Source organism: Micromys minutus (assembly GCF_963924665.1).
Source record: "Micromys minutus genome assembly, chromosome: 14".
In the NCBI taxonomy this organism is placed as follows: Eukaryota; Metazoa; Chordata; class Mammalia; order Rodentia; family Muridae; genus Micromys; species Micromys minutus.
The window spans coordinates 27,190,008-27,209,168 of NC_137983.1; the positions used below are offsets into that span (position 1 = coordinate 27,190,008).

General features: G+C 42.4%; 1 protein-coding gene across 1 annotated transcript; it reads right to left on the minus strand.

The window, feature by feature from the left end:
* Positions 1-11,984: 11,984 nt before the first annotated feature.
* On the minus strand, positions 11,985-12,458 carry LOC308429725 (SUMO-conjugating enzyme UBC9-like; the record flags this gene model as incomplete). The annotated part of the gene is made up of 1 exon (XM_080928622.1): positions 11,985-12,458. One exon carries the CDS (start codon positions 12,456-12,458, stop codon positions 11,985-11,987), a length of 474 nt encoding a protein of 157 aa, XP_080784748.1.
* Between the last annotated feature and the right edge of the window lie 6,703 nt (positions 12,459-19,161).

Consider the following 19,161-nt stretch of genomic DNA (forward strand, 5'->3'; position numbering starts at 1 on the left):
TATTTGTAAAAACTGTATCATTTGGTCAAGAGAGTTGACTCAGAGGCTAGGAGTGTGCACTGCTCTTACAGAGAGCTAGCGTTCACAAAACCAGTAGTAACTCCAGCTTTGGGGGATTCAAAATTTGTGGCTTCACGGGTGCCAACACTTAGGGACATATACCTGCACCATGGCTACCCTCCTCCTAAGCCACATAATTAAGAGTAAAATAAAGGGCTGAAGAGATGGGTCGGTGGTTAAAAGCACGGCTCACAACCATCTGTAATGGAATCTGATGCCCTCTTCTAGTGTGTCTGAAGACAGCTACAGTGTACTCATATAAAATAAAATAAATAAAAATTCTTTAAAAAAAAAAGATTTATAAAGAAAGAGCAAAATAAACACCGCAGGGTGAAATGGTCCACACTTTGTATTCCGGCTCCCTGGAAGCCAAAGCAGGCAGACATCTGAGTTTGAGAGCAACCCTGCTTCAAACTGCTGAAAAATATACAGAGATTTCTTTAAAAAAAAAAAAAAGAATATTATACTCCAGTATCTTTTCTGTTTTTAGATAAGGCCTCACTATTCACTCTACATCTGCATCCTGAGTGCTGGGATTAAAGTAAGTGCCACCACATCCAGCTACATGTATTTCAAAGTAGAAGAGTTTATTTAGTTATTGATGTTTTGAAAAGCACCCAAACACAGGGCTTCTCTGTGTAGTCCTGGCTGTCCTAGAACTTGCTCTATGAACCAGGCTGGTCTTGACCTCAGGTAAATCTGCCTGCCTCTGCCTGCAAAGTGTTGGGATCACCACCCAGCCAAGTATAGGCTTTCTAAGACTTTCCAGGTTAGGTAATCTCCATAACTCTGGAGGCGGAGGCAGAATTAGAGCGCTAGGAGTGAGTTCTGGGATAAACCCTTAACACAGCATCTTCAAAACCAAACTGCTTTCTAGTGGCTGATAAACAGGTGACTCACTAAAGAGTAACAGGCAGAGCTAATAGCAAACAGTCCTAGTCCTTACTCTGCACAGGACAAAAAGGTTTATTTTTTAAGGATACAACAGGGATGGGAATTCAGCTCCATCCCAGGTTGCTTTGTTAGCATGTGTGAGGCCCTGGCTTCCATCTTTATCACCTCAAAAGAAAAAAACAAAAAAGCTTTCTGTTTTACTGAACTTTCTGGGTGAGATACTATCTGTTAATAGCATTTTTACTTTATGGTTGTTTTGAGACGAGGTCTCACTGTGTATCCCAGGTTTGCCTTTATCTGGCTGTGCTGTGCCTCAGCTTAAACCCTTGGCCATCCTTCCTCTTTCCCAAACGCTGGGTTGGCCAGCCTGAACCATCACGCCCGAGCAACAGGTATTGCTTGTTTTATTCTAACCTTTAAAGCACGGAAGCTGTGTTGGTGGTGTATCCCTGCAAATGTGGGGCTGGTGTGGTAGGAGTTTGATATATTACTGTTTGGGAGGACTGCAAACTTGAGAGGCCTTTTCCAAATTTGTAATGTACGTGGTTTCACAACTAGGCATGGAGAAAAGGATTCAAATGAGGAATAATAGCCTGGCTTAGAGGCACAGGGTTTAAGCTTTTTGGGAAGCCAGGTCCTAAATTGAGAATTACCTGGGTCACAGGATGAGTCCAAGATCTACCTGTGTGAGGTTTCTATTGAAAGGAGAAAAAAAAAAACCAACCAACCAAACAAACAAAAACAACAACAAAACCAACCAACCAACGGGGGGCTGGGAGGGAACCAAGGTTGGGGAGGTGACTCATTGGTAGAATATTTGCCTAGCATTCTTGAGGCCCTGGACTTAAACCTCAGTAGCTATAAGTAAGTGAATAAAAATTATCCAGCTGACAAGATTACAGGAAAAGAAACAATGACCCGGAAGTACTATTATAATATTTCTCCCATTTTTTCCCCAAATTCCTATCTGTATAAGTTCAGATTTCAAGCAAGCATGTATTACTAAAGACAGAATGCCAAGCACACATTAGGAAACAACCTTTTGACAAGATGTAAGTGGAAAAACTTTGCAAAACAGGAAAACTATACACTAGTTTTTTAAAAATAATAAAAGCAACTAAGGAAGGTCTGTAATCCCAGCATTTGGGAAACTGAGGCAAGAAGATCAGGAGTTTAATCCACCCTGGGTGACATAAAATCCTGTCATTAATCATTGGGAATTTTAGCCCTTAAGAGTTTTCTCTCAAAAGCGTTTTCACTTCATTTGTGATTTTAGTTAGAATCCTAGCCACAAGTGCTATACAAACACGAATTCCAAGCAATGCACAAGGAAAGTGTCAAACTTTTGGTTTACTGCCCACTGGCTGGATAAAAAAAATACTATCACTAAGTCCTTTTATTATAAATTTACCTTCAAATGAAAAAGAACCTATTCAGTTTTTTTTTATCCACCTTTCTATCAGGTTTTGAATCAAATTAAAAGAGCCAGTTATTTATCTACTAAACAGTAGCCTCTATGAAGAAGTAGGAGCTCGTGCCTGTACTCTCAGCATGGGAGGTGGAGGCAGGAGGAATGCCACCAGTTTGAGACCAGCCTGTGGTCCACATTGACCAAGGTGAGCCCTAAATATATACCATATAACCCAGGCTAGACAAACAAAAAGTACAAGTAGTCATGGGAATCCCAAATGCGTTCCTTCAGTCACAGCCTATCTGGGCTCTAAGCTCCCGGAGAGTTCCGCTGGCTGGTCTGCCTTTCCTGAGCTAGCCAGCCTGCCTAGGTGACTTAGATACCCTTCTGCCACAGCGTCAGGCTCTGACCTTCCTCTGGGCTTTTAAGATCCTGTTAGCAGATGACACCAAGACTGACTGGTTTCTGCTCCAAGCCTTCTGTGTTTGGTTCCATACTGCCTCCCCATACCTTTATTTCTTTTTGTTTCTTAGCTGTCTTGGAACTCACATTGTAGACCAGGCTGGCCTGGAACTCAGAATTCCACCTGCCTTTGCCTGCTAGGTGCTGGGATTAAAGGTGTGAGCCAGAATTTTCAGATCTGGAATGTCTCAAGTTTTAGACAGAGCGTGGACGTTATAGCTTAGTGGTTTTCGGGGTGTCTGATTCCACATCCCGAAAAAGGTTCACCCGTGGAACATTCTTCACAAGGAATAAAGTTTCTTAGATCTCTGAGTGCGGCAGTTTAGATACTCAAACATTTCAAAAACAGTAAAGACATGTGATGGTATCTTTAATCCTAGAATGAGGCAGGCAGGAGAAGGCAGATCTCTGCAAGGGAGCCATGTAAGGACAGTGTGTGTGTGTGTGATATGTATATATATATTTGGGGAGACAGGGTTTCTCTAGGTTCTGGAACTTGCTATGTAGACCCAGCCGACTTGGAATTCAGAGATCCTTCTGTGTCCATCTCCCCAACACTAGGATTAAGTGTGCTACCACACCCATGCTTAAAAACAGCGCCTTTGTTTTTTTTTTTTTTTTTGTTAGTTTGATTGTTCATTTGGTTTCGGTGGGGAAGATGTCTACCAGTCAGTAAAAAGGTTAAAGCAAATCAAAAGGACAGATCAAACATTAACTTTTAATAAAAAAGCAAAACCAAGAAATTCAGGTCAGGTTGTGGTCATGTGTGCCTTTTATCCTATGGTTCAGGTGCCAGGGGCAGAGGCAGGCAGATCTCTGAGTTTGAAGTCAGTCTGTTGAGGGTTGAGGACAGTCAGGGATGCACACAGAAACTCTGTCTCAAAAAAACAATCCAAACCAAGAAACCTCCAAAAACAAAACCCAAGAATTTCCTGCCTCCCCGTGCTTGTCTCCCCCAAATGTTTTGTTTTCCCATTGTCCCGCCTTCCTCCCTGTTCATTTATCCTTTTACTGCTGCCCCTCCCCCCCCACTACCATCTGTCAATCAAGCTTCCTAGGATACCAACATTACATGGTGAATTTGATCAGGCAGGAGAGCTCCCACGGGATTGTAATTCCAGTACTTGGGAATCGAAGGCACAAGGCCGCTGTGGGTTCAAAACGAGACCATGTCTCATTCAAAAAATTTAAGTTTTTAAATAGTGACCCAGAAATGTACTCGGGTTCAAGGCCAGTCTCGGCTACCGGGGAGGTCCAAGTTTCCAAGTCGACTCAGCCATCTATGGCTCCAGGTCTAGGTGGATCCAACACCCTCCTTTGGCCTCCGCAGGCACGGGTTAAGCTTGTAGACCAACATTCCCATACATAGATCAACTATTTCCTTAAATAAAAAGTTAGGCTGCCTCCCTGGTTCGGCTTGTGAAGGCAGTTTCTGCCAACCTGAAGGCTGAATCAGATACTCAGGGTAGAAAAGTTGGAAGGAGAGAACCGAACCTCCGCAAATGCGACCTCCAAGCCGGGTCTCCCCGCAACCCCCACCTCCAAGCGAGCAATCACAAATACTTAAAAATAAAGCTTAGCAGTTGCAAAAGGTCATGGTTATGGAAATGACGATGCAAAGCGGAAAACTCACCTCACTTTCCTGAAATCTTAAGGATTTCCTTCAGCGAAAGAAGTCACCGCGAGTGGAGACCAGAGACTTCAGTGCGAAGGTCACTTAGTAACCGCAGGGTCTAACACAGGAACAGATAAACGGGCCGTTTGGACCTTCGTGACCGGATTGGTCCAGCTGCAGCCGCTTTGGCTACTTTTAAATTTGTTTTCTGGCCCCACTTCCTGGATTGCTGACTCTGGATAGCCAGCCCCCTTGGGGTAGGCTGATTTACATTTCTAAACACTTGTTAGAAAATTCTGAAAAACACGGGTTTTGGGTTTGAATCTCAGTCCCAGACAGTGGGTAATCCAGGAGTTGGAAAGGCTGAGGCAGGAGGATTGCTGCAAAAATAAGAGGTGAGTTCCAATCCATCTTGGACCACAGAGAGAGATTCTGAAAACTGATAAAACAGTACTCACTCATCCTGGAATTTTATCAAGAGGGAAAAAACCCGGCAGTGCACGCCTTTAGTCCTAGCTAGGGGGGAGGGGAAACAGGAGGATATCTGTGAGTTGAGTTCCAGACCAGCCTGGTCTATAAATCGAGTTCCAGGACACCTAGAGCTTGTAACACAGAGAAACCCTGTCTTGAAACAAAACTAGAGGAGGAGGAAGAGGAGGAAAGAAAGACAGACAAACAGACACAAGCTGGCACAAGCCTTTAATCCCAGTACTCAGAAGGCAGGGACCAGAAGATCTCAGTGTGATTGAGGGCAACCTCTTCTACATAGTTCTGCTGGGTCTTAAAGAAGATCCCAAACTAGCAGTGCTGATGACAATGTTTCAGGATGGTGGATTGTGTCCCACCTGGGGTTGATTATGCCAGGAAACACACCAAAAACATTTTCCAGAAGCCCTTCGCAACTAGGGGACTGCACCCTACCACAGCAGCCAGCAAAGCAACCCATAATCCCAATTCCCAGCACTTCCTCTCTCTGACAGTCCGGGTTTCGCTGTCTGCGATGCCCACTTCTTTTACCCTATAAAAACCCAATAAGCTCTTGCAGCCAGCACTGCCTTCTGTCCGGGAAGGAGCGCTAAATTTTCCAGTAAAACCTATTAGGTTTTCCCACAGAAATGGGCTGTGTTCAGTGGTTTCTTGCTGTGCTTACTTACAAGTCCCAGGACAGTCAAAACTACACATATAGCCTCTGTCTAGGTGGCAGGGCAGAGAGAGGGAAAGGAAAAAAAATATTGTACTGACTGGTTTTGTGTCAACATGACACAAGCTGGAGTTATCACAGAGAAAGGAGTTTCTCTTGAGGAAATGCCTCCATGAGATCCAGCTATAAGGCATTTTCCCAACTAGTGATCAAGGGGGAGGTTGTAGTCCCTTGTAGGTGGTGCCATCCCTGGGCTGGTAGACCTGGGTTCTATAAGAAATCAAACCAAGCAAGCCAGGGGTAGCAAGCCAGTAAGTGACATCCCTCCATGGCCTCTGCATCAGCTCCTGCTTCCTGACCTGCTTGGGTTCCAGTCCTGACTTCCTTTGGTGATGAACAGCATATGGAAGTGCAAGCTGAATAAACCCTTTCCTCCCCAACTTGTTTCTTAGTCATGATGTTTGTACGGGAATAGAAACCCTGACTAAGAATACATTTATAATTAGGAAAATGGCTAGAAGTGGAAAGGATGGTATTCAGGTGACCCAGGCTCAGAAAGATCTCTCTCAGAAGCAGACCCTAGCTTCTAAGTGTTACTTATACTTACTTATGCTGGGGTGATTGTGTATGGGGCCAGTATAACAGATGGCAGTCCTAGAGACACAACAGCTTTAAGTGTGTGTGTGTGTGTGTATGTGTGTGTGTGTGTGTGTGTGTGTGTGTGTGTGTGTGTATGTGTGTGTGTGTGTATGTGTGTGTGTGTGTGTGTGTGTGTGTGTGTGTGTGTGAGAGAGAGAGAGAGAGAGAGAGAGAGAGAGAGAGAGAGAGAGAGAGAACATTGGGATGGGCTATGAAAGAAAAGAACAGAGGGGAAGGTTTTGAGTCCCCTAGGGAGATGGAGGAAGAGGAAGGGGGTCAACTAAACAGCTAAAGCAAAATAGATTTTTTAATTCCTTAAGGTAGTTAAAGATAAATTTAAAAAGATATGTAACAAAACGTAAAGATACTCTTAAAATGGAGTGTCCTGGGTGTGGTGGCCATTTACAGGAATGTAGGCCATGAAACTAATATGGGGTTCAGTCGTGCTTTCTTCTTAGTCCTAATCTCTTATCTTTAACTGATAAATACTTTTCTACTAGGGAGAATGGACTCACTCCGCTGTGGGTCTCCAGAAAGTTTGCTTCAGGGAAGGGTCACTGCTCTGGGCTAAGATACCTGCCTGCCTAAAAACTTTGTCCCAGATGGGGACAATCCCAGCTAGTGTTGGTTTGAGCTCAGTGAAGGGGAAAATCTGTCTAGTTTCTTAATCTTACAGTTCTGTCTTTGACAGGGATTAGATCATACACCAATCCTTGCTAAGCAAAGGAGAGAGGGTTTTAAATTTAATTTTATTTTTCAAAGCAGTTGACATGACAACCAGCAAATCCTTCTACCTGGCTCTCTGATCTTCCAGATAAGATTCAGCCCCAGGCGTCTAGCACAGCCCTCTCTATCTCAAGAGATTCTCTACACCCTCTCTCTAAACTGAAATCCCCAGCCTTTCTCAGATAAACCACCTTTTTTTATTCCTTTAGCCTGGAGAGATTTTTTTTTTTTTAAAAAAATATACACAATCTCTTCTCTTCTAAGCCTTTGGGCAACAAACATGTGAGATTTTTGCCTTTTTTGGGGGTTTTTGTTTGCATGTTTTTGAGACAGCCTATTGTTATGTATAGAAATTCCAGGTGCATAGCACCATGCCCTGAAAGGAAGGACTGGCTTCTATTTGTCTCACTTTCTCTAAGTTTATGTTGTTCATTAGAAGCAAAGACAAGAAAGATCATCAATTAGTCCTCATAAGGCTCTTGCCAAGGACCAAAGTTGCGTTCACAGTAATTCAAGTTAGGCTGCTGGCCACTGCCTGTTACTCCAGCTCATGGGAACTGCTGCCCTCTTGTGGCCTCCAAAGTCACCTGCACATATGTGCACATAATTCCTCTTGATACTCTTTGGTTGGTGGTTTCATCTCTGGGAGCTCTGAATTGTCCAGTTAGTTAATATTGTTCTTCCTATGGGGTTGCACTCCTCTTCAGCTCCTTCAGTCCTACTCCTAGCTCTTCCATTAGGGTCCACGGGCTCAGTCTGATGGTTGGCTGTGAGCATCTGTATTGGTCAGGTGCTGGTAGAACATCTCAGGGATCAGCCATATTAGACTCCTCTCAGCAAGTGCTTCTTGGCATCAGCAATAGTGTGGGGGTTTGGTGTCTGCAGATGGGATAGATCCCTAGGTGGGGTGGTCTCTGGATGGCTTTATTTCAGTCTCTGCTCCATTATTTTGTTCTTATCTTTCCTTTGGACAGGGACAGTTGTGGGTTAAAGATTTTGAGATGGATGCATGGCCCCATCCCTCTACTGGGGGTGGTCTCTTCAGATTCTATCTCCCTACTGGTGGGTATTTAGGCTTCCCTGGGGTCTTGGACTTTCTAGTGGCTGCCCACAGTTTCCCATTCCCCCTACACATTTCTAGTTAATTTCCTGGCCCTCTGTACTTCTGTTACTTCCAGTACCAGATCCTGTCCCCTTTGCTTTCTTTCCCCTCCTCTCTCCCTACCAGATCCCTTCCTTCCTCTTCCTCCTGTAACTATTTTGTTCCCCCTTCTAAGTAGGACTGAAGCATCCAGATCTTGGTCATCCTTCGTCTTGAGCTTCATATAGTCTATGAGTTGTATCATGGCTATTCTGCGCTTTTTGGTTGATATCCACTTACCAGTGAGTACATACCATGTGTGTTCTTTTGTGACTGGGTTACCTCACTCAGGATGATAGTCTCTAGTTCCATCCATTTGCCTAGGAATTTCATGAAGTCATTGTTTCTAATAGTTAAGTAGTACTTCATTGTGTAAATATACCACAATTTCTGTGTCCATTCCTCTGTTGAAGGACATCTGGGTTCTTTGCAGCTTCTGGCTATTATACATAAGGTTGCTATGAACATACTGGAGCACATGTCCTTGTTATATGTTGGAGCATCTTTTGGCTATATGCCCAGTAGTGGTATAGCTGGGTTTTCAATTGGCCTTCTACTTCCAATTTTCTGAGGAACTGCCAGATTGATTTCCAAAGTGGTTTATCCAACTTGCGATCCCACCAGCAATGGAGGAGTGTTCCTCTTTCTCCACATCCTCACCAGCATCTGCTGTCACGTGCATTTTTGATCTTAGCCAATCTGAATACCTGTGTTTTCTGGTGGGCTTAGGTGACCCCTGTGAAACGGTCATTTGACCCCATCAACACCCCCCAAAAGGAGTTGAGACTCACAGGTTGAGAACTACTGTTCTAGAGTAACAGAACTTATAGAATGAATCCCTCTGTAAATAAAAAGGATTTATTTACGTGACTTTCAGGCCGAGGTCCACAGTGATGCGGTAATACAACAATGGCTGCCTAAGAAGGGAAGGTCCAAGAAGCCAGTAGTTGTTCACTCTAGGAGGGATGTTTCACCTGGGTTTGAGTGTCTGCCAGAATCCTAAAGAAGGAGGCACTGATGCCAGTCAAGGGATGGATTTGCTAGCAAGTTGAGAGCAGGAAGGCAAAAGAGCAAAAGCTTCTTTTTTTTTTAAAACAACTTTATTTTACAAAACAAAGATAAATGTACAGATTTTAAGCATTGTTTGCATAAAATTATACAATAATTTTTGTCAGTACTTTTTTTTCAGATTTTAAAATAATTTTTACACAAAACTGTATGAATATATTTTTTAGTCAGTACTTGATTTTTTTAAAGGTTTTTTTTTCATATTCTTCCGTAGGCTTCCAGCAGAAGATGTGGATAGGTTTAGGGGCAGGTTTTCCCAGTGAAAAAGATCAGGATTAAGGGTGTGTCTTCCTAGCCCCTTCTTCCTACCCCGGCCAAAAGAAAGAAATAAATAAAAAGTTTGGATCAGACATGGATCTTCCTACTTCAAATTAAGCAAACTCCCCTCACAGGTGTGCCCTCCATTGGTGAGTTTCAGTTAACTGGAGATGCAGTCAAGCTGACACACAAGAATAGGCGTGACAGCGACAGCTGCCTTTGAGTCAGTGGGTGCTCGTACACATTTATTTTGCTTCTCACTTGTTTGTTTGTTTTGAGGCAGAGCGAACAGAGCACACACAGGCCCTGAATTTGGGTGTGGAGCTCCTGGTCCTTTTGTTTGTATCTTCCAAGTGCTGCTGTTCATGCCTAAGGTCAGCTGACAACTGCTTCAGGTCTCAGGACCTGAAAGCCACTTGTGGAAAGACAATCGGCTGCATTGTTAGAAGGGGTTGTCAGAACTCCCAGATTTGAGGGGAAATTCAGCTTCAGAATCTGTTTAACTGGCTGGCATTATGTCAGCAACGATCAACTTGACTAGATTTTTTTTTTCTTGAAAAAAAAAAGTCCTCATTTTTGTTTTTACAAAGTCTCATAGAATTGAATATAGCTGGGCTGATTTATGAAGGTCAGGGCTACTGAAAATGGAAAATTCAGCATTGTTTTTTTAACCGCTCTCACTGCAGGAAAAAAGCAAAGGTGGTCAGGAGACAGACAACAACAAAATCAGAGTTAGGCATCTTCTCTAAAGTCCAGAAAGGGAAATCTAATGGCATAGTATCTTGCTTATTATCCCTAAGGCATGTGAACAAAGGCTTTTCTTTAACATCCTTAATTCCTTGCTTAAATTTTACACTGCTTTGCTTAGAGGGGAGGGGACTTTCTCTGCCCGAGTGACAGTGAAACTCACTTGAGTGATAAGGATTTTTTTTTTCCTTTTGCATTCATGTTAAAGTGGTAAGGTGAGTGTAAGAAAGGGGAACGCAGTGATAATGATTTTATCAGTGATCGCTAGCTGTGGACTATGATAAAGGTCATGGTTTGCTGGGGGTAAAACGAGCACCAAGACAGAAAACACTGAGAGGATAAGAATGACAGGAAGACTTAACCAGCTACTCACTGGTTTAATTGGGTAGGCATTAGATGAGAGCTACTGATTATTTGTTAGTAATGGAATATCCATGATCATGGAAGAAGACAGAGCCCAGGTGAGGTGGGGAACACCTCTATCTCAACATGGAGGAGGCCTGGAGACAGGGAATATTAAGGCCAATTTGAGCCACAGAGTCAAAGCCTGTCTCAAAAGAAAACAAAACAAAATACAAATTCACCTTCTCCTGCTACCCTAAACAACCCTAAACAAACGCCTACTGTCTAAGACTTGCCTTTGGACAAGTACATTAGCCTCAACTTGGATTTTTCAAATTCTAAAACTTAAAAAAGTAAGTAATTCTGTCCCTGTTATAGTCCCAAGAAAAGATTTTGTTTGTTTATTTAGACGGGTGGATTTATTTTGTGTTTTAACAGGATCTATGTAGCATTTACTGACCTAGAACTTGCTATGTAGACTAGGCTGACCTCGAAGTCATAGAGATCTTCCACCTCTATGTCTTGAGTGCTGGAATTAAAGGCATGTATGTGCGCCACCACCACACTGAGCTAAGGCACAGAGGTTTTGTTTATTCCATTTATTGAAAATATATTCCCCCCTCACATAATATATCAATGAAGGGCCCAGCTTAACATTACAAACTCCATTTTGCTTTCAGACTCCATTTTATGATTAACTTGCACTCTGAATGAACTCAGCCACTGGGAAAAAAAACCAACTTGTTTAAGGAACCATGTCATTCTGGTAATAATCACAGTTCCCCTGAGCATACAGCTACTCTCCCCATTGTAACAACCAATCTGGTTTAAAAAAAAAAACCTAATATCTTAAAGTAGTTTGATTAAGCTAGCAACCATTGTTCATACCAAGTTGAAATTATTACCAGCCAATTGTTTGCCAAACAATTATTAACCATTCATGTCATTGCCAAGTTGGAAAGTCTCTGACCCTGTCATGAACCATGATACTGGGCAAGGCTTGTACCAATGAGCACCTTCCATTGTTCCATTGAGCTTTTAAGGGTTAATAATAAAATAAAATAAGCTAAAACAACAACAAGAAAAATAATGCATTGGAGGGTGGGACAAAAAGAGCCCAAGAGAAGGTCTGAGAATCAGAAACCCACTAGTTTGTAAACTCAGGAATCCCGCAAAGACACTAAACTGGAAACCATAATATACACACAGAAGAGGTGATACAGAGCGGTGCAAGCCCTGTGCATGCTGGGAAGAGGGAGAGTGTGCTTCTGTCATAAAGCCAGCAGGAGGCCAGAGCTCTGAACAGTGGAAGCCTGCCTCCGAGCCCGAAGCGAAGAAACTACCTCCTAGGGGCTTACCAAGTACGAAAGTTTATCATTTTACAGTAGTTGAAATCCTGACATCAATATTAAAAGAAAAGCAAGTTTTACTCAATAAAGACTGAATATTCCAGTGGCAGAAATGAAAAAATGGAGCCCGTTCAAGTGTCCCAGGTGACTAGTAACTGTGTGGAGCGACTTAGATCTGCAAAAGGTTGTAAACAAGTTCTTGCCAAGCCAATCCCTTCCTCACGGGGCAGTGCTTCCGAGGGGGCAAACTTCTCCGCTTGTGCTCGAACCCTTTTCTCATATTCCACTCTGTTTTGGCAGTAAACTGTGCAGGCCTCTGCTTGAGCCGGGTCTTGAACATTTGGTTCATTTAGAAGTTCTTGTATTCCTAATAAGATCTGTTTGATCGTGATAGCTGGCCTCCAGTCCTTGCCTTCCTCCAGGACGGACAGGCACCTGGTGCCCGAAGGATACAGGTTTGGATGAAACAGTGGTGGCTCAAATTTACGTTTTGGTGGTGACGATGAATAGTCATCTTTGAAACGCACCCGTAGCTTGAACAAGCCTCCCTCCCACGGAATGCCCTTCTTTCCAGGGATAGCGCACTCCCAGTTCATCAGGTTCATTGTGCAAGTCGGCGGAGGGCAATCTCCCAACATATTCTCTCTCTCTCTCTCTCTCTCTCTCTCTCTCTCTCTCTCTCTCTCTCTCTCTCTCTCTCTCTCTCTCTCTCTCTCTCTCTCTCTCTCTCTCTCTCTCTCTCTCCCTCTCTTTCTCCCTCTCTCTCTCCCTTTCCCCTCCCTCTCCCTCCCCCCCTCTCTTTCTCAGCCAGAGAAAGAAATATTCTGTGTACTTGAAGATACCTTACAGATTCCGGTTTCTAACCCATTCCTCCCACAACTGCCTCCCAATAATACAGTCCAGAGGTAAAATTTCAAGTTCCCATAATGAAAGAATCAACATATGTGTCATTGTGGGGCTAAGAATGTGGCTCAGTTAGTACAATGCATTACAGTGCATGCCTAATATCAAAGAATCTCCAAGCCAGTACGGATCTCTCTTATTTCCATATGTCCTTAGTTTTAAGACTGCCTTCAAGCAGGCTGTGCAGGCAAGAATAAGCTTAAACTCTCGATTCTCTTGTCTCCATCTCCCAAGTTGGAGGATAAAAGGCATTCATTCACTCACTTGGACACAAATCTGTCAGGATGGTCTTCAGTGTCCCACTTGGCTCTGTTAACTACACACTCCAAATCAATGAATGCAGTGAGATAACATTGGTTTCCCATATCCATAATGAAAAAATATTTCTTAGCTTTAATCAAGATAGCTCTTGTCCTTTCTAATCATCCTTAGACTGTAAACCATCCCAGGGAAATTAACAGTCGTGAAATAGTGTCTATACAAAGAATTAATCTCAGTATAGAATTTTTTTTACTGTTTATTGTTTTCTTTCTTTTTTTCTTTTTCTTTCTTTCTTTCTTTCTTTCTTTCTTTCTTTCTTTCTTTCTTTCTTTCTTTATTTGGGACACAGGGTTTCTTTGTGTAACTCTAACTGTCCTGGAACTCACTGTCTAAACCACACTGGCCTTGAACTCAGAGATCCGCCTGCCTTTGCTTCTTAAATGCTAGGACTGTAGGCATGTGCCACCGCTTCCAGCAGGTTTAGAGAATTCTTACCAGAAAATAGTTCCTCTTCTCCATTCCTTTCTGGGATAGCATTAATCCATGTGTCCTTTTGTTGTTTTGTGAGGCTTAACCTCTCGAGTGCTAGGATGAATAGTGTGAGCCACCATGTCAGGATAGTTTATGTTTTCTGAGGTGGGATGAGTCAGGATCCACAGCTGCCATCTGCTATCAAGAGAACGGTGTCTTTTGGAGTCTACAGAGATGTCTTGAGGGCTAAGAGCACATACTATTCTTGCAGAAGAATCAAACTGAGTTTGCAGAATCTATATTGGGCAGCTATAACCACTTATAGTTTTGCATTACCCCGGAGCATCCAATGCCTGTGGCCTCTGAGGGCAATTATACACATAAACCCATGCCTACACACATACACATAATTAAAAATTATTTTTTAAAAAAGTAGAAATGAGACAGAGGCAGGTCAGTTGTATAACCCAAGGAATTGAGGAAATCCTATAAATATAACTGAATGTAGGAGAGGTCCTCAGTTATCAGAAGAGAATATGTCCTGGCCACTACCTTATTTTGACCACCTGAGACACAAACAGAGGATCAAGTCACCCCAGGCTAGACAGCATATTCATGGAGCTGTGAGCTCATGAGGAGGTGCTGTGCTAAGATGCTACACTTCTCCTAATCTGTTACCATTCAACAGAAAACGAATGCAGGCACTTACTCCAGTGAACTGCTTCTTGGTGCCTGAGGGAAGGAAAGAAATGGAGTTAGAGATGGATTCTTTAAGCAGCACTATCATTTTATATTGGATGAAACAGAAAAGAGATCTGGAGAACAGATCAAGAATTCTGTTCTCAGTCACAAAACAATTTTATTAGTCTTGAGTGGTAGTCTCAAGCAAGCCTAGGATAGCTATGGATGAGAACGCAACCTGAAATCAAAATATCCTCAGGTGGTATTTGATTTTTTTCCTTAATAGAGGAATAACAATTTCCCTCTTTCTTGAAGAGGGCAACCCTTTCCTGAAACAAAAGGCTGTTAAAGATACAATGTATCTATTTTGCAAATATTCATCTTGTTTATAGTTATCCCTGCTAACTATAAGACACACTGTGAACTTCTTCACATATTTAGTTAAATGAACACAAATTGCTTATGGTGTCAATTTTCCTTTCCCCACTCAGACTAGATCTTCCAAAAACATTTCCCACAGAGGTCTCTCCTATAGAGTCTGACCAACTCCTGTGTTCTGACTCTGCGTTTTGTTATCTTTCCATTAGTTCTTGAAAGGGTTTCTATTGGATGACTAGTGGATAACTGTAGTTGCATTTGATTGGTGAGGCTTCCTTTGAGAGAGATAGAGAGAATCAGGAGCATGTAGTATGTTGGTAGAGGAGAGAGGATTTCATAAAAAATTGATGCATGTGATCATGAAAACTACACTCCAAAATGGCTGCCTCCAAGTTGGAGATCCTGGGATGCTCTTGGTATGCCTCTGTGCAAATGGGAAGACCTCAGAATGAGGGAAGTTGGTGATATAATTCTACACCAGAGATCAACTTTCTGAGAATCCAGTAGTATTACTTAAGGTATCTTGGGTACACAGCCAATGTATCTGTGGTTCTAGCATCTAAAACAGTTGGCAAAAACTGTATACTGACTCTCAGAGAAGATACCAATTTGCCTTTGTTCTCTCGGTCACTGTTTTCTGATTGTCAGATGCCTGCCTACAGTAAAGATGAATCTTCCTTACCTTCTAAGACCCACACAGTAATCTCATTTCCTCACAGTCCAAAAGACATATTAGAAATGAAGTTCAACCATGTTTTAGGGCATTTATAAAATTGTAGTCACCAATTTTAACACACATACACATACACACACACACAGAAACACACACACACACACACACCACACACACACACTCACACACACAAATATGCACACAGACACACACACAGATACACACACAGACACACATAAACACACACACACACACACACACACACACACACACACAGGTAACTGAACCCAGAGCTGCATAGATACAAAATGTGGTGGTTTGAATGTGCTTGACCCAGGGATTAGCACTATAAGATGGTGTGGTCCTGTTGGAGGAGGTGTGGCCTTGTTGGAGGAAGTGTGTCACTATGGGGGTGGGCTTTGAGACCCTCCTCCTCAATTACCTGGACACAGCTTTTTCCTGGCTGCCTTCAGAAGAAGATGTAGAACGATTGGCTCCTTCTCCAAAACTGTGTCTGTTTGAACTCTGCCATGTTTCCTGCCCTGATGAAAACAGACTGAACCTCTGAACCTGTAAGCCAGTCCCAATTAAACATTGTTCTTTATAAGAGCTGCCTTGGTCATGGTGTCTCTTCACAATAATGGAAACCCTAAGACACTAAATAACTATTTTTCCAACTTTATAATAAATTTAGTATTAAATATTTAATATTTAATCCTCCCTAAGCAGGTACAGTTTTCTTTTCCTTTTTCAGATAAGGTCTAGAACTGGATCCCAAACTGATTTTCCTCACCAGAATCCTCTAGCCTGAGCTTCCTGAGTATCTGGGACCAACGGTATTTACTATCATGATTTTTGTTTTTTGTCTTCTTTTAAATACAGGGTCTTACTATGTAGTAACTCTCATTTGATTGATTATAAGAACTGACCTTGGACTTGTGACAATCTTTCTGGTTGTGCCTCCTTCATGCCTAGGTCATAGACATACATCATCATGTCCCACTGCCATCAGAATATTCCTATTATTATTATTACTATTATTAATTTTTTGCTTTTCATTTTAGATAGCCCACTTGTTTTGCAGCCTACCTAAAGATTCATAATGAGCAGATAGATATCTTCGAGGTTGTTGACTGGAACCCTACAAAAGACCCAAATATAGCACACTGGATTCCTCTTCTCTTATTAAGGATTTATTTTGATTTATGTACAGGTATGCATGTTTGTATGACTGTCATATGTATTTTTGGTGCCCAATACCTTAAGTTACAGTGGGTTGGTAACCACCCCTTGGTGGATGATATACTAGTTCTGGTCCTCTGAAAGATCATCACGTGCTCTTATTAACTGAGCCATCACTTCAGCTCTATCTTTTTTTTTAAGGTTTATTTTAATTTGTATTATTATTATTTTAAAGAAATTATTTATTTTTTATGGGCATTTGTGTTTGACCTTCCTGCATGTACGTGTCAGGGTGTCAGAGTCCCTGAAACTGGAGTTGCAGACAGTTATGAGCTGTCATGTGGGTGCTGGAAATGGAACCCGGGCTCTCTGGTAGGGCAGCCAGTGCTCTTAACTGATGACCCATCTCTCCAGCTCCTATATTTTATTTTTTGAATTGTGTGTTTTGAGCAGACCAGAAGGGTCAAGGTCTCCCAGTAGCTGCAGTTACCTGTGGTAGTATGCCACCCGATGTAGGTATTAGGATGTGAACAGTATCCTTTCTTAAGAGTTATGCATACTCTGAATTGCTGAACCAACTTTCTTGCTCTCAGGAGCCTCTGAAGTTTTAGTTATACATTAGTGACCTCATGGCTCTTGTCATTTCTACTAATGAAGGTTGAAATGTCCTTCCCAACAATACATGTCACATATGCAGGATTGTGGAAGTGCATGCACACGCCATTAAGAAAGTTTCATATACTTTTAGCTATTAATACACTTGAGTAACTTTTTCATTTACACCTTGAGTTTGATCCTGATAAAATGATATTTTTTTACACAACATAGGCATCTTTGCTCTGTGCAACATGTTTTCCCATAAAACAAATAATACACTCTGCCAAATCACATACTAAAAATAAGTGCTTTGATGTGTTAGAGCAGAAAATTCAATAACTAGTCAGCTCAATCTAGATTCTTAAAAATGTTAATAGCCCCCCCCACCCACATGCACACACCAGAGCCAAAGACAGAAAGAAGTTCCAGAAACAATCAAATATTTATTAAGTATTGAAGTATGGCTGTCCAGAAATAACCTTTACTTGACAGTTTGGGGAAATGAGGAAATACTGGGGTTAGTGTGGCAAAGGCAGAATGTGCTTTGTGGAAAAAACTCTTGCCTACCTTCTCATTCTAACATTTGGCAGGCTGAGGTAGGAAACTCACTAATTTTGGACTACAAAATGAGTTACTGGGCAGTGAGTTCAAAGCAAATGTAGGTTACATAGTCAAGCTTTGTGTAGTTCCAAACACCTCAAATCCTTCCCTAGACAGAATGTGTGGGATTGCTGGTTACTGTGGACACAGGTACCCTCATCACTGCATTGTGTGTTTGGCTGGCCCAGGTTCTTTGCTTACGTGATTTTACACGGAAACGAATGCGAGTGTGGAAAGTCCTGTTTAAACCCACGTGACTTTCAAATTAAATGTCCCTCTATTTTGCATGTCATTTCTAGCCTGTCAATTGGTTGTACGGTCCAATGGGGGAAGTTTGCTCATGCATGCTCTGTCGTTCATTGAGCTTTGAATTTCACCTGCTGCCTATGATCACAAGAGCAGGGACTGTTCAGGCTGGGGTTATAGCTCAGTTGGCGAAAGACTTGTTTTGCATGCAGTGGGCTGTGTGCTTGGTCCCCAGAACTACAAAAATAAATTAAAAAAATAAAGCTATGCATAATATTATATACCTGTTGTGATGGTTTGCATATGCCCAGGGAGTGGCACTATTAGAAGGTTTGGCCTTGTTGGAGGAAGTGTGTCACTCTGGGTCTGGGCTTGGAGACCCTCCTCCTAGCTGTTCCTGACTTCCTTTGGATGAAGATGTAGAACTCTCAGCTTCTGCTGCACCATGCCTGCCTGGATGCTGCTATGCTCTCACCTTGATGATAATGGACTGAACCTGTAAGCCAGACTCAGTTAAATGTTGTCACTTGTAAGACTTGCTTTGGTCATGGTGTCTGTTCACAGCAATAAGACCCTAACTAATACACCTGTAATCCCAGCACTCCAGAAGAGACAGTGGGGGCTAAAGATTTCAATGTCAGCTTTGATTTTAATGGTTTTAAGCCCTATCTGGACCCTGTGAGGCTTTATCTTATTTATTTATGTATTTTCTCTTTATCAGATGTGGTTTTTTTAATTATTGGTTATTTTATTTACTTACATTTTAATGTTATCCTCCTTTTCCTCCTTAAACTCCCTCTCCCACTCCCCTTTCCCCCTGCTTCAATGAGGGTGCTATCCATTCACCCACCCACTCCTGCCTCACTGCCCTAGTATTCCCATGCACTGGGGCATCACAAAGCAGGAGAAGCTCATCATTGGCATCCTTCTGACAGACCAGGCAGGTCACTTTGTTAACCGACTTCTCCCACATGATGGACCTTTTCAAGTGGCCCCTGCACAAACACTTGGTCTGCATCACAGCACCTCTCAAGCGTCTGAGTCTTGGCCCTATTTCACTTTGGGAGTTTTCTTGTTCTTAGCCTTCTCATTGTTTCAAGGTTGGACCCATTCGCCAATGATTGCTTGAATTCTGCAGGGAATCTCTTATGCTGATAACTGGACCCACTGCAAGCCCTCTGGTGTATCTTCTTCTTCAAAGACATAGCCAACAGGCATGCAGGGATGAAGCTGGAGTGCTCATGGCGGACTCTGTGTACCACATTTCAGCTCAGGTACTCGATAACTTCTGGAAATTGCTTCATTCACTTCCGACA